Here is a 13,281-nt window from a genome sequence, read left to right as displayed (position 1 = left end):
AAAAAAAAAAAAAAAAAAAAAAAAAAAAGGATGTGATAAAGTCCAACACCTTGCACCATAAAACTTCAAAGAAAAGCAGGGCACAGGCAAGCTGACAAACAGCCTCCACCAGAACCTGCCCCTCGAGTTACTGTTGGTGGTGTACTGTGGACGGCCGAGCTGGGGACGGGCGGAATGGAGGACCCTGGGGCTGGAGCCTCAGGCCCTGGGGCCCTGACAGTGCAGCAGGCAGGAGAAAAGGGAGAGACGGGAGGGAGAGAGGTATAAGGATCAAAAAGCAAGCAGCGAAACAACACACAAATGGTATCATTGTCCATGGAAGATATTCCCAAATGCCTAGGGGGGAAAACCCGAAAATAAATGAACTCAGGACACAAAAAAGTACAAAAAAATCAATTATAGTTCTATATAAGTACAACACACAAATACAAATTCAAAGCTGAGTAGAGTACTGATTCCAACAGCAACAAGTAATTTGGAGCACTTTGGTAGAAATCTAAAATATATCTATAGGATCTACATGCTGAAAACTATACAGGGATGACAAAAATCAAAGAAAGTCTAAACAAAGTGTCAGATATACGATGTCCATGGACAAGGAAGTGCACACTGCTGCACATTTCATTATTACTACGAAGGACTTTTTGCAGGTTCAGTGCGGTTCCGATCAAAATCCCAGCACAGTCTTTTTTTTTTTTTTTAAAGAAACTGTCAGGTTAGTTCCAGTCTTTCTATTTCAAATCAAATGAACAAGAATAGTTACACTCTTTTGAAAAAGAATAAAATTCAAAGATTGACATTATTGCGAGACTTATCATTACTGAAAGCAATGACAACTGTGTGATACTGGTTGGGAGTGGGCGTGGGTCAAGGAACCAACCGGGGCGCAGGGTGACGTCTATGTTCCAAGGGTGTCAATGAAAGAGAGAAATTTCAAAGAGAAATGACAGTCTTTAAAAAAAAAAATCATTTATCATTGCTACACAAAACTCTTGACCCACATAGCACCATACACAGAAACCAACCAGCAAGGAAGCCTCCGCCTCAGGGCGGCCCAAACCATTAAACTTTCGGCAGAACACAGAAATCCTTGTGACCTCTGGTTTCGCAAAGACTTGTGAGATACTACGGCAAAAGCAATTTCATACAAGAAAAAAAGTGAACTGGACTTCATCAAAATCGAAAAGCACGGTGGAGAAGTGATATTTTGCTGTGGACTGGGGAGAAGACATTTTCAAACCACAGAGGCGATGAAGTCTTAGATGCAAACAACCCTAAACCCTGAATGATGAGGTCGCCCGTATGAGCTGCCCGTTTTGAACCCGGCCATGGATTTGCGCAGATATTTTCCCGAAGATCTACAGACGGCAGCAAGCACACAAAAGGCCATTCCGTACCATTAGTAATTAGGGAAATGCAGATTAAAACCACCACGAGGGACCATTACACACGCACCAAAGACCGAAGTCAAATTCCACCGTGAAAACACCAAGCGTTGGAAGGAATGCGGTGCGGATGGAGCGTGGCGCGGCTGGGCCACCAGCAGAACAGCTTGGCAGTTGCACATGACGTCAGACACACTTCCCAGAGGACCCACAGTCCCATCCCCAGGGGTGCACCCGCCAAGAAATGCAAGCACGTGTGCACGCGCTCGGTTTGTAAGACCCAAAACCGTCTGAGACGCGGGTGTCTCCCTGGGGAGCCGGTGAACAAGCCTGCCTCACCACGCCAGGCCGTGATAAAAAGCAATGACCACAGGTGCCTCACGCTAGGCAAAGAAGCTGAAGGCAACAGGCTGCCTGCCTTAGGACACCCTCCTGCAACACTCTGGGAACCGCAAAACTACCAACAGCAGACTCCTGGGGACACGGAAGGGGCTGCTACCCGGGCACCGGAAACAGGGGTGCTGGATGTTTCTGTAGCTTGGTTGCAGGAAGATTATAAGATTGTACACATTCATCCAAACGCACAGGATGTACAGTTGAAAAAGGGGATTTTGCTATGTGCAAATCACACGTCAATTAACCTGTTACTCTCTCCCAAAATACCTTCGTTGGTTCAAGTGGGCAGCGGGCATTCAGAGTCGCTGCTTCAGCCCTCTGCCCAGGGAGAGACAAGACCACAAGACGCCTCTTTCCCTGGGTGGCAGTGTTTCCTGCCTCCCAGCCTAATCTCGCATTGCAAAACCTTGATGCCGGGTGTGACAGGAGCCGGGGGAGCCCACCGATCGGTCACAGGTGCGGCAGCCCAGGTGACGTAGCCGGGGCTGAGAACACCCACGCCGATGACGGCGATCCTGCACCACACAGCTCCTGAACGCCCAAGGAAAAGCCGCCTAAAACTGTGAACCCACTCGCACATCTGCAACGTGGTACCTACTATTCTCCATCTGCGTTTCAACAGTTGCTAAGGACGAAGTTTCGAGTGTATTGTAAATCTTGACATTTTAAAAATTAAGCTGTTACATCACTTTTAAATGTATCTTTTGTAATATAAATAACAAAATGGCTTGACACCCACCAATATCCATTTATAAAATCCAGGAGAAATGCTTCATTCTCAATCAGAACTGCCACGTTTTTCCTTCTCCTCCTGAAACTCAGATTCCCTTTCCAGTACTCGGGCAGGATTTTACCCTCACAGAATACACACTTTGTAACCCTGACGGCCATCCATGCAGTGGTCTCCGCTATCTTCTCCCAATGAAACCTGTGTGTTTCTCCACCGAGCCTAAACTTTTCAAAGTCTCTTCTCACCGTAAGGGGCTCAGCATTCAGAAGTTTCTCCAAACTGACACAATCACAACTGATTGCTGCTCCATCAAAACGACTCAGACATAGCACACTTTAATAAAGACCTTTTTTAAAGGAAAAGTGTATTGTGCCCGTGTCTCCTGAAGAGCCGCAGTGTGAGCTGTGCTTTCTTGATTAAAGGAATTGTCCAAGTGTCCTTGGAGGTGGGGGCCCCGTGGGGGTTCCAGTAAGGAACCAGGTGGAGGAGCCCCGTGTGTGTGTGTGTGTGTGTGTGTGTGTGCATGTGTGTGTGTGTGTGTGTGTGTGTGTGTAACAAAGATGACGTGGGAGCAGGCGACTCAAATCTATCCAGATTAACCTTCAGAGGCAAAACATACAGAAATGAAGGACTTGGAAAACAAGCCCCTTTATTTTTTTCTTAGGACACGTGTGCAGTCCACAGTGACGCCATTGCCCCTGGGGACTTGGCACGTGTACATGGCACGCCTTACATCTTCTCTCATCGCCCTCCCCTCCCCGTCCTCCCTCCCTCCGTCTCTTGGTCCCCTCCCCATTTGAGAAAGATCTCTATCCCTACTTCCTACCATCGATCTTTTATTTTGCCATTTATACTTTGGGTTTTTCATAGAAGAGAAGCCAGGGGTGCTGGAGCGCGTGCAGCTGTCTTATCTCACAAACGGTATGGTCTCGAGGTGCATCCACTCTCCCACAAGGAGTCAGGCTGGTCCTTTTTTACAGCAGTGTAGTACTCTATTGTGTGTACACACCAGGAGTCCTTTTAAAATACCCGCTTCTGGGCCCCTGGGGCCGCCACAGTGCCCATCCACGCACGCAGCCTGGTTCAAAGGGCGAGGAGCCAGGGAACACACAAACCAAAGCCCAAAACAAAGCCAAGCCATGCCTGGAAGTTCAAGGTCAGCATTGCACGAAAGGCAATTTCAGCAGCCTGCACTCGCGTCTGGGCCCGGAAGGTGACCCAGGAAGAGGGGCTCTGCAGTCAGGACGCGGCACACTCCTCAGCGCCGCACAACCTGGCTTTGGAAAGCGACCTGACTCGCCACACTGTGTCTCTCCACAGAACAGCCGTGACCAGAGAAGAGTGAGTGGGCAGCTGCCCCGCGGGGCCAAGTGTGGACACAAACTCTCGGCCCATATGCTCTTCAACAGGCGAATGGATAAAGGAAATGTGGCACTTACACGCAGTGGAGCAGTACTCTGCCGTAAAGAAGGAGGAGCTTGAGTCCTCTGCGGCCAGGTGGATGCGCCTGGAGACCATAATGTTTGGCGGGGTCTGTCAGACGCACAGGCTTCCTCACCTCACGCTTCTCTTCTACAAGAAACCCAAGGGGTGAAGAGCAACGCAAAAACGACAGATAACAGGAAACAGACACAGCTGTCTCCAAAAGGAAGGGGACCTCGGGCTGGAGGGAGGACTGGGGCGGGGAAAGGGCACGGAAAGAATGAAGAGGTGCGCCTGCAGGCACCCGCACTCCTCGAGGAAAGTGACCCTTACGGGCGGCACACACGGACTGATAAAAACTGAAAAGCACTACCAGGCCCGCCAGTCAGCCCTGCAGAGACGCAGGAAAACCACCTTGTCGCAGCCACGTCCTGGGGACAGTGTACCCACAAGCCACCCCGCAGAAGATGCATCTGTAACTGCCGCACACTCGCCGCTGCCTGCCAACCGCAGGCTTCCGACACACAGGACAGCGACGGCGAGAGGTCCGGCTCCGTCCGCTGCTGCAGGTGGCATTTACAGCACGTGTCCCCTCGTGGGCAGCCTCAGCGTCACTTGCTTTGATTCGGGCTGTGAGATTTCAAACCGTAACAGAAGACTGACAGCCGGGTCCTTTTCCTATCAAAAAATCTCCATCGTGCGCAAAGCAATTCTGGGACAAGGACTCTGAGAGACGAGAGACACTGTGACGCTTGGCTCTGATCCTCCCTGAAGTGGAAGTCTATGGCGATCCCGGGATAGCGCAAACCTGTTTCTCCTCCTTGTGCCAAGGTTGCATTTGTCTGAACCATGGGCAGAACCAGCTCCCTGAGCCTGTGGCGGTGAACCTATGGCACACCTGTTACTGTGCTTTTCTTTTAAGACAAAAGATGTCACTGCAGAGTTGCTTGTTCTAAACTAACACCTCAGTACCCAGGCTTAACTGCAGTGCTGGCCGTGTTGGCGCTTCATGATAAATAAGTGGGTTTTGGGCTGCAGGTTAGGCACTGGCTCTCTAAAAGGTTTGCCATCACTGCCTTAAGCCCACGACTTAATCAAGGGAATGAGGCGAGAGTCTTTATCGGAACCAGATACGCAGCCCTCACAGGGTGGGCCGGCTCATCCCTGAGCCCCCGGACATCGCTGTGCATCCAAGCCGCTGCCCCCCGACTGTGGAAGCCACTCCCCCGGAAGAGTAAGCAATATTACTTGTGCTGCGCTCTCTCCCACTCAGTGGACTCCTCAGGACTTTCACGGACCTTACATTTCAAAGCGCTGAATGCTGGTAAAACAAGCAACTGTGTCTTTGGGTGCAGCTTTTAACAGTGCGTAATGCCGATATTTATTCACAACTGTAATTTCCATTGTGCACGGTTTTCACATACAATTGAGGACTCAAAAAATTACAACCATCGAAAACAAACGCTTACATTACACGGAAAGAAGCAGCATCAGGGTCCAGACGGCTCCTCCGGAGGGGAAACTTCCACCCTGGGCCGCCAGGAAAGTGGCCACATCAAATTCCCCTGCCATGAAAAGCAGGAGACATGAGCATGCGACTCACAGGAGGAAATCACAGCCTAGCCCACCCAACCCCAAAGGGAGTGCCTACTGCCTAAGCCTGAGCCGCAGCAGCCCGGCCAGCCCATGTCCCTGAGCGCAGGGCCTGACTCTGGGAGGCCCTGGAGCCAAGGGGGTCCTAAAGAGGGTGGTCCAGAACTCTGGTGGGATCTTAAGGAAAGTGCTGGGTTTGGTGCCAGTTCGTGGGCTTCGGGGCAGCAGTCAGATCTGAAGGCTCCAACTTCATCCGTCGCTGACTAACCCCAGACGAAGCTGACTCAAAGGGGAGGAGGGGTCCAGCTGGAAGGGGCAAGTTTTACCCCCACCGGGACTCTATCTTATCCCTTGCCCCTCCCTCCCTGGCTCTGTCCCTCTCTCTGCCTCCTAGCCGCCATGAGGTGAGGTCTCCTCCACCACACTCTCTCTCCAGGGTGTTTTTGCCTCACCCCAGGCTCACAGCATGCAGCCGGCTGACCATGGACCGAACGCCCTGGAATTGTGAGCCACGCTAATTTTTCCTTCTCTAAACTAATTTTCACTGTGACAAGAACCTGAAATGCAAAGTTCCTTCAGGGTTTCCTACTGTAGGGAAAATCAAGGCTTCAACACACAAGGTATATAATGTTCTTAAAGGGATCCTACTAATATTTACTGAATAGCCCATGGTACTGGTGAATAACTTCACACCAAAGTCTAATAAATGCAAAGAATTTTGTAAACCTCCAGTTACACAGTTGTCGGTGGCCAGCTACACAGACATGGTGTCTGGCTTAAAGATCTCTCTCCTTCCCTCCTCCACCTCCTTTTCCTTTCCTCCTCCTTCTCCTCTTTACTCTCCCACCAATGTGTGCAATGTGTGCACAGGTGAACATCCCATAACTTCCGACACTGCACTTGCACTGCTGTGAAATTTGATGATGACTGTTCCTGTTGATCAAAGGAAGGGTTTGACAAAACACAAATACCATCCCCTTACTTGGGCTCCATCAGTGTCCCTAGGAGCCCACAACCCTGTTGTCCTTAACCCTGCACAAAACCCCACTGAAGGTCACACAGGCTGGAGACCTCAGAACGGACGCACACAGCAAGGGGTTGGATATGTGTCCGTGTAACTGACTGGGGCTGAGCATCGCAGTGTCCCCAGGACTCGGGGAGGCCTCAGTGACAGTGAGGCAGCTGTGGTCACATTCAGAGTCCCCTCAAGGAGCCCTGCACAGAGCAAAGCTGTTCTGGAGCCCTCTGACTTGCACGCCCCAAGCTGCTGTCCAGGGACTTGAGCTCGGCTGCTGCGCAGACAGCCTTCACTGCGTTGGATCGCCCCAGCCTCAGACCTTTGGGGCGCCATCCCACCACGCAGTGCCTCACGTCCCTCCGCCCACGGCTGCTCTGGGCTGGGTGAGCGTCAGATCTGTTTAGACAGCTGCACTCTAAGAGGATTGCTCTGCTGGGAAGGGCTGTTTATTGTTTTTGAGGTTTTTGAGATAGAGTCTCACTATGTAGCCCTGGCTGGCCTGCAACGCATTGCAATCCTCCTGCCTCAGCATCCGGCATGCTAGGATTACAGGTGTGCACCCCCACACCCAGCTCCTCCCTGCTGTTGGACACGAGGCCTCCTGGGGGAGTTGGGGTCCCCAGCCAGATCGGCACTCCTGGTGTACTGCACTGAGGCTGGTGTGCCTGGAGCAGCCCCCAGTACGGTCCCCCGGTGCACCCTCTGATGCTCCCTCCCGGCGACTGGGCAGCTTCCCTCTGCACAAACTGGAGATGGATCCAGTGCATGCTGGCACAGAGGGACATAGGGCATCTCAAAGCACCTGTGCCACTGTCCAAGCTCTCCTCCCCACCCCTGTAAAAAATATTTACTCTTCTTGTCTCCCGCTGACACTGGCTTTTAGAACCAAGGTGAGGAAGGGGACTTTCCTGGCCCGGCTTTCCTCTGCAGCAGCAGGCAGAGCTGCCATGTTGTGCACCTGCCCCATGCGGAGGCTGGCACTGCGTCGTAAAGGCGTCACCCACACTGACATCTCAGCCAGCTGCTTCATAGCTGCCTCGTCCCTTCACCAGCCCAAGGGACTTTCCCGATCCAAATTAAGGCAAGACCAAACACAGGGAACCCCGCCACCTCCCTCCTGACCCAGCGACCAGACGGGACCTTCCCACAAACACATCGCTGTCGTGGAAAGAAATGACTTCCCGTCCCTGAAAACCCCTCGCCGCCCTTCGCCTTTCAAAAGTCCATCTTATTCTCCTTCCATCTACGCACTTGGGAGAGAGAAACAGAGAAAACAGAGCGTGGCCATCTGAACCCCCTCAGTCCAGGCTCCTTGGTTGCTCTTGTCCTGCTCTCCTGAAAATACAGAGGCCGATCAACAAACACGGTCAATATTTACATAAAATTCATTACAGTCAAAGACACATTGCAATAGGTTCCCTAAAAACACACACAAACACACTCCTCACCTGAATACATGTATCCCATTGCTCTAGACAACGTGTCTTTTATTATAATAAGAGATTAAAACTTTTTAAATATTACCCACATTTCCCCCCGATCAGCGCGTGTATGTCCTTGACTCTCTGAGATGTTTCCCCCGGGTGTGTCCGCACTCAAGTGCAGGCCTCCCTCGCCCACAGATTCCTCATTTCTGGAAGGTGAGCACACCCTATGTTACCTGTGCCTACAAGGACCCCAAAGCCCACGCTTGAGACGCCTTGCTTCTGGATACTGGAGGCTCCCTTACGTCTTCCTACAACAGATTTTTCCAATAAATGACAATGTTGCATAGAAATACTTCGAGTCCTTGGTCCCAACAAATCCAAGCTGGCTTCCTGCTCCTGCGCCTCCGCGCCTACGACATCCTCCGCTACCTCCCTTAAGTGTGGCGTCTGGCATCAAAATTTCAGCTCAATAGCACATTCACAGAACACCACAGTTGCCTCACTCAGGGAGGACAGTGTCCGTCTGTCTTTATTCTACACATTTCCCCCTCTTTGGTCGCCATTTCCCAGGGGCCGTTCTAGAACCACCTACTGTCTTACTCCTAGAAGGCCAACGGCCACCTCCAGGCCCTGACAGAACTCCATGACGATCAGCAACCAGGGGATGACCAGACCATGAACAACACCCACAGATCAGCCCCAACTCCCTTGGCCGTCCTGGAATTAAAATCTATCTCAGTCCCTCTGGGGTCACTGAGAACTGCTGCTGGCAAAATTAAGGCTGAGAAAATTAAACCTGACGTGCACTGATTCATTTGTCCGGCAAATACTGAGCACACGGACAAGGAGATCCCATTGCTCTCTGCCCTGCAGCCCACCGAGCTGAGGGCAGAAACAGAATCACCCACAGCGTGCAGCGTGGCCCAGAGCGTGGCCTTGACATCCTAACTCGGACCCCACCCCCTTCACGCTTCTGATCCTCAGCTGCCATCTAACCCACGGGTTTATCTGCAAATTCACAGAAATCATGATCCTTGGCACACAGCCTGCCATCCAAGAATCACTCAAAGAATTAGCCCTTATTATTATTGACCGAAGTATTTCCTGCAGCCCTTTGAATTCCTGGAAAGACAGCATTACGCCCCTTTACTGTCAGGCAAGGATGCCGCAGGCAGGCGGGATCTCAGCCTCTCACGCACACTGCACATTATTATGGGACCTATGCAATGCCCAACGCGCTATGCTAAATGGAGAGGAATCAAAAGCACGTAGGAAAATATATGTTTCCTGCACCTTGGGGGACTTGAAATTTGGGGAAGCAGCGAGAACAGAGCTCCCGGATGTTGCACCTTGCAGAAGGTGCAGATCGCTCCTCACCCGGCTCCAACAGACACTTGCACGTGAACCCCGGCACCTGCAAGCTCTGGCGGCGTCCTCCGGAAGTGAAAAGAAGGCTCCAATGAATGAAGAGGGGAGACCATCGTCATCAATTGTCTGGGGGACGCTAAAGGCAAAGGCCCGAGTCCCCATGAGAGGGAGGTGGGGTGTGTCCGTGGAGGAGCAGGTGACACAGGAAGGCAGAGCACAAGGTGACCAGAGACCCGCCCTGGTGTTGGCAGCACAAAGCAGCCACAAGCCAAGGAAAGCCGGCGGCCACCTGAGGCCTGTCACGGGGGAGGGCCCCAGAGGTGCACGTCCCCACAGGACACGCACACACCTCCTGAGCAAACCCGGCCCTGTGCCCCTCTGTCTCTCAGCGGAGTGACCAGGCTCTCCCACAGCCCGGGTGGAGGGGTCGCCTCCTGGGGCCCTCGGCGGAAAGGCCCGGCCCGTCCTCACCCTCTGTGCGTGCGTCCCTGCCTGTCCTCACTGCTGTACTCACTGTGCCCAGCATGGAGTGGGGGCAGTGCGCCGCTCAGGAGGTCAAGGACGGTGATGGAGGGGTCAGAAGAGCCGAGGAGGAGGGGGCGGCTGAGCAGGGAGCCATCGGGGTTGGCACTGAGCACTGAAACAGCCGCTGGGGGCATGTACCACTCAGAATCTAGAGGCATGAGTCACTCAGCTTCCCATCTGGGGACCTGGAGAGTCTAACCCTGTGTCCTCACAGCACTGGCAAATAGTTCACAGAGGACTTTGGTCCCTGAAAACATGGGGTCCTTCGTAGCTGCTGAATGGATGGGTGGACAGGTGACGGAAGGAAAAGTGGACAGACGATGAGTGGATGGAAGGATGAGGGGGATGGGAGGGGTGGGGATGGGGAATGGGGGATGGAAGGGTGAGGGGGATGGGAGGGGTGGGGGACGGGAGGGCAAGTGGTGGGGAAATAGTTGGAGGAACAAGTAGGACAGGGACGGGTGGATGGTGGATGAGTGAATGGAGGCACCATGGCCACACAGCCACACTGCTGGGGATGGGGCACAGGCGCCCGTCACCAGCAGCTCCTTGCCTGCACCCCAGGACTCTGCGAGGAAGCACCAGGAGAAGGCGGATGCTGGGGAGGGTGGCGGTGAGCAGTCTGAAGCAGTCCCTCCCGGTGCCTGCCTTGGCAGCAGCACACTGCCCAGCTCTCACTGATTTCGAGCTCCGCTCACAGTGCTCACAGCAATGCACAAGCTCGCCTGCAGGGCGGCGCACTTGTGACCTACATCGAGTTTCCAACAAAGACTAGAACTCAAACATAAGACCCCCACACACCTGACAGTTAACCCAAAGCCACGCTCGGGAAGGTCTGGCCAGGTGCCTGGAAGGTCTCGACAAGGTGCCGGCAACACTCTTTGTTTCATGCCGTAGCTCCTAGGTCCCAGGGAGGCAGAGCACAGCAGCGGTTTTTCACTGGTGCGCATGTGTGTTTTCCTGTACCTGGGGCTGGGGGGTGACAGCTAATCGTTTCCTGCTCATGAAACTCAGACAGGGATAAAGTCCACGATCACTGGTCTGCTATAAAATGTGAATTCTGTGTTGTTCAAGGATTCCTATTTGGAAAGCTCTAAGACCATGGTAAAAACCACTTGCTGAAGCAGTTACTTAACATACGGTAATATTCCCCACTTTCCACTCAGTCTAAGGACATTAGGCATTTTACAGTGAGCGCGTTTACTCCCAATTAAAACCCTTTCCCACACAGCCCATCCTTCTTTTGCTGTTTTGTTTTTGTCTTTTTGAGACAGAGTCTCACTATGCAGTTCAGGCTGGCCTTGAGATCACTTTGTAGCCCAGCCTGGCTTCAAATTCACAGTGATCCTCCTGCCTCAGCCTTCTGAGTGCTGGGATCACCGGCGTGCATCACCACACCCAGCTTCACTACAGCTCCTCCTTGTTTTCGGGCTGGTTAGAACTTTCACACAGTCACAGAAGCTCTGTGGGGAAGAACTCAGAACACACTGGGAAAGCACTGAACCTCCCTGGGTTTGCGAGTTCTTTCTGGACCGCGAAATCCCACATTACACGTCTGATGCCACTGATGATGCTGGAGCAGCGGTGGCTTGTGGGCGACTCCAACTCACCTCCATGCACCCAGCAGCACTCGAGGTCCCCTCAGGCCCACTCGGGGCTCACGGTTTCTGAGCTGGCTGGGGGACTGTGCTCTGCAGACACAGGGCCAAGCACACATCCCGGGGTGGGACTCCAAGGCCACTTGGAAAAGAGACTTCCACGCCCAGAGAGCACATGTGAGGACATTTTTGGAGAAGCCCAGAAGTCCGGAAAAGGCGGCTCTCTCCAGCCCTGTTCTGCCCCAGGAAGAAACCAGGTCGGGAAGCAGCGCAGAACGGCGCAGATGCAGCAGCCGGTCCATGTTTGTTTACAAAGCAACCCTCTCCCCTCCTCAGTGAAACAAGGATGCGGCCTGGAGGTAGAGCAGCCTGGCCCCATCAGAAAACCAAGTGACAGCCACAGCCAACGTGCCGACGGCAGCGCTGATCAGCTGCCGCTGTCCCCAGGCGGGGCTGGTTTACACCCTCGCCTGTGCCTTCGGCAGCACGCTGGACGCCCGCCTCCTCAGTGCTTTCCCGGACATGTCCCAAGTCCCCCAAGCTCCGGTCCTCGCGGAGTCCCAGCCACTGTCAGGAGGCAGGAGCGCCCTGCAACTGCGCTCTAAGGACGGCGCAGCAGGCGAACCAAACGCCTCCTTCCTAAGTCCCATCAGCGCCGAAAGCCAGCCAGCGAACGGTCTACACCACTGCCCCATCCCGAGCCCCAGCGCCTCCGCGGCCGCTCGGGAACTCGAGAGCAGCACATTCACACCGTTAAAGACTGCACAGAATAACTGGCTTTGAAGTTTCAAAGACAGACCTCAGCTGGAAAACATTCACAGAGAGATAGGAGGAAAGGGTTTTCTAACACACCCTGGAGACGCCGAGGATCCCCGCTTTCCTCCCAAGCTATTTGTCTGAGGGAACAGGGCCCTGGACAGGGACCACACACCAGCAAAGAATCCGATCCACCGCTGGTCCTTTACGGTCTACAGGGGGAATCACACACCCTCTCTCTCAGGAATTTCTGCGGGGCCTTCGCGTGTCTGACAGGGGTGGCAGCGGGGTCAACAGGCAGGAGGGGACCCCTGCTTCACCCTAGCTTCAAGCCAGGCCCGGCAGTGACAAGCCGGGTCACCAGTTCCAGTTCCAGCTCCGCCGCCGCGTGGGGATGCTGCCCCCAGCTGGGCTGCGACCTCTTGGAGGTCCGGCCTACAGAGCCCCGGGTCGCTTCTGCACAGCTGGTCCCCGCGGTATTTTTAGCACCTTGAGATGCACTAAATGCCATTCCACGCAACAGGACTGCTCTGAAATGATTTCCAACCAAGTCCGAGCCGGCAGGGAAGTCAATTCCAAATTCCAGGCATCTTCCGCTGCTTTCATCCCCTCCCCTGACTTCTGGCTCTGCCCCGGCCACCCTACCCACCGCGGGCTTCCCATCCCACGGGCGGACTGAAAACGCAGCTGGCAGCAGCTGGGACTCCCGCGTTCCTCCGCTGCTCGCGAGGGCAGCCTGCCGCCTCCTCCCTCGCGGGCACCTGCGGCCCAGGCTCAGCCCCAAGCGCGCCGCCCGCACGCGCACCGCACACCCACGCGGCTCTGCCGCCGCCCGCCCCACGCAACCCGCTCGCGCCCCGCAAAGTTAGTCCTGGCCCGGGGCGGCGGTGGGCCCTCACCTTCGGAGGAAAGGGCGGCCAGGCCGATGAGCACGGGAGACCACACGTGCCACAGCGTCCCCATCTCGGACGGGCACATCCCGAGACCCAGCGCGCAGGTGGAGCCGGCGGGAGGGCCCGGGCCGGGCAGGCCGAGGGCGCGCGCCCTAGGGACCCAGGCAGCC

At 54.2% G+C, this 13,281-nt stretch overlaps 1 protein-coding gene across 2 annotated transcripts in view; it reads right to left on the bottom strand.

The window, feature by feature from the left end:
- The window catches only part of Tmem132d (transmembrane protein 132D), a 493,036-nt gene extending 479,761 nt beyond the window's left edge, over positions 1 to 13,275 (bottom strand). For both annotated transcript variants that reach the window (XM_005402996.2, XM_005402997.2), the window contains exon 1: positions 13,118 to 13,275. In XM_005402996.2, coding sequence (XP_005403053.1) covers positions 13,118 to 13,196 — 79 coding nt within the window. In that variant the 5' untranslated portion in view covers positions 13,197 to 13,275. The remainder of the gene's footprint in view (positions 1 to 13,117) is intronic.
- Between the last annotated feature and the right edge of the window lie 6 nt (positions 13,276 to 13,281).

The sequence above is a fragment of the Chinchilla lanigera genome, unplaced genomic scaffold, assembly GCF_000276665.1.
Source record: "Chinchilla lanigera isolate Chin_1 unplaced genomic scaffold, ChiLan1.0 scaffold00081, whole genome shotgun sequence".
NCBI lineage: Eukaryota > Metazoa > Chordata > Mammalia > Rodentia > Chinchillidae > Chinchilla > Chinchilla lanigera.
The sequence above is the reverse complement of the archived record's forward strand: the minus strand, read 5'-3'. Positions and strand labels throughout refer to the sequence as shown.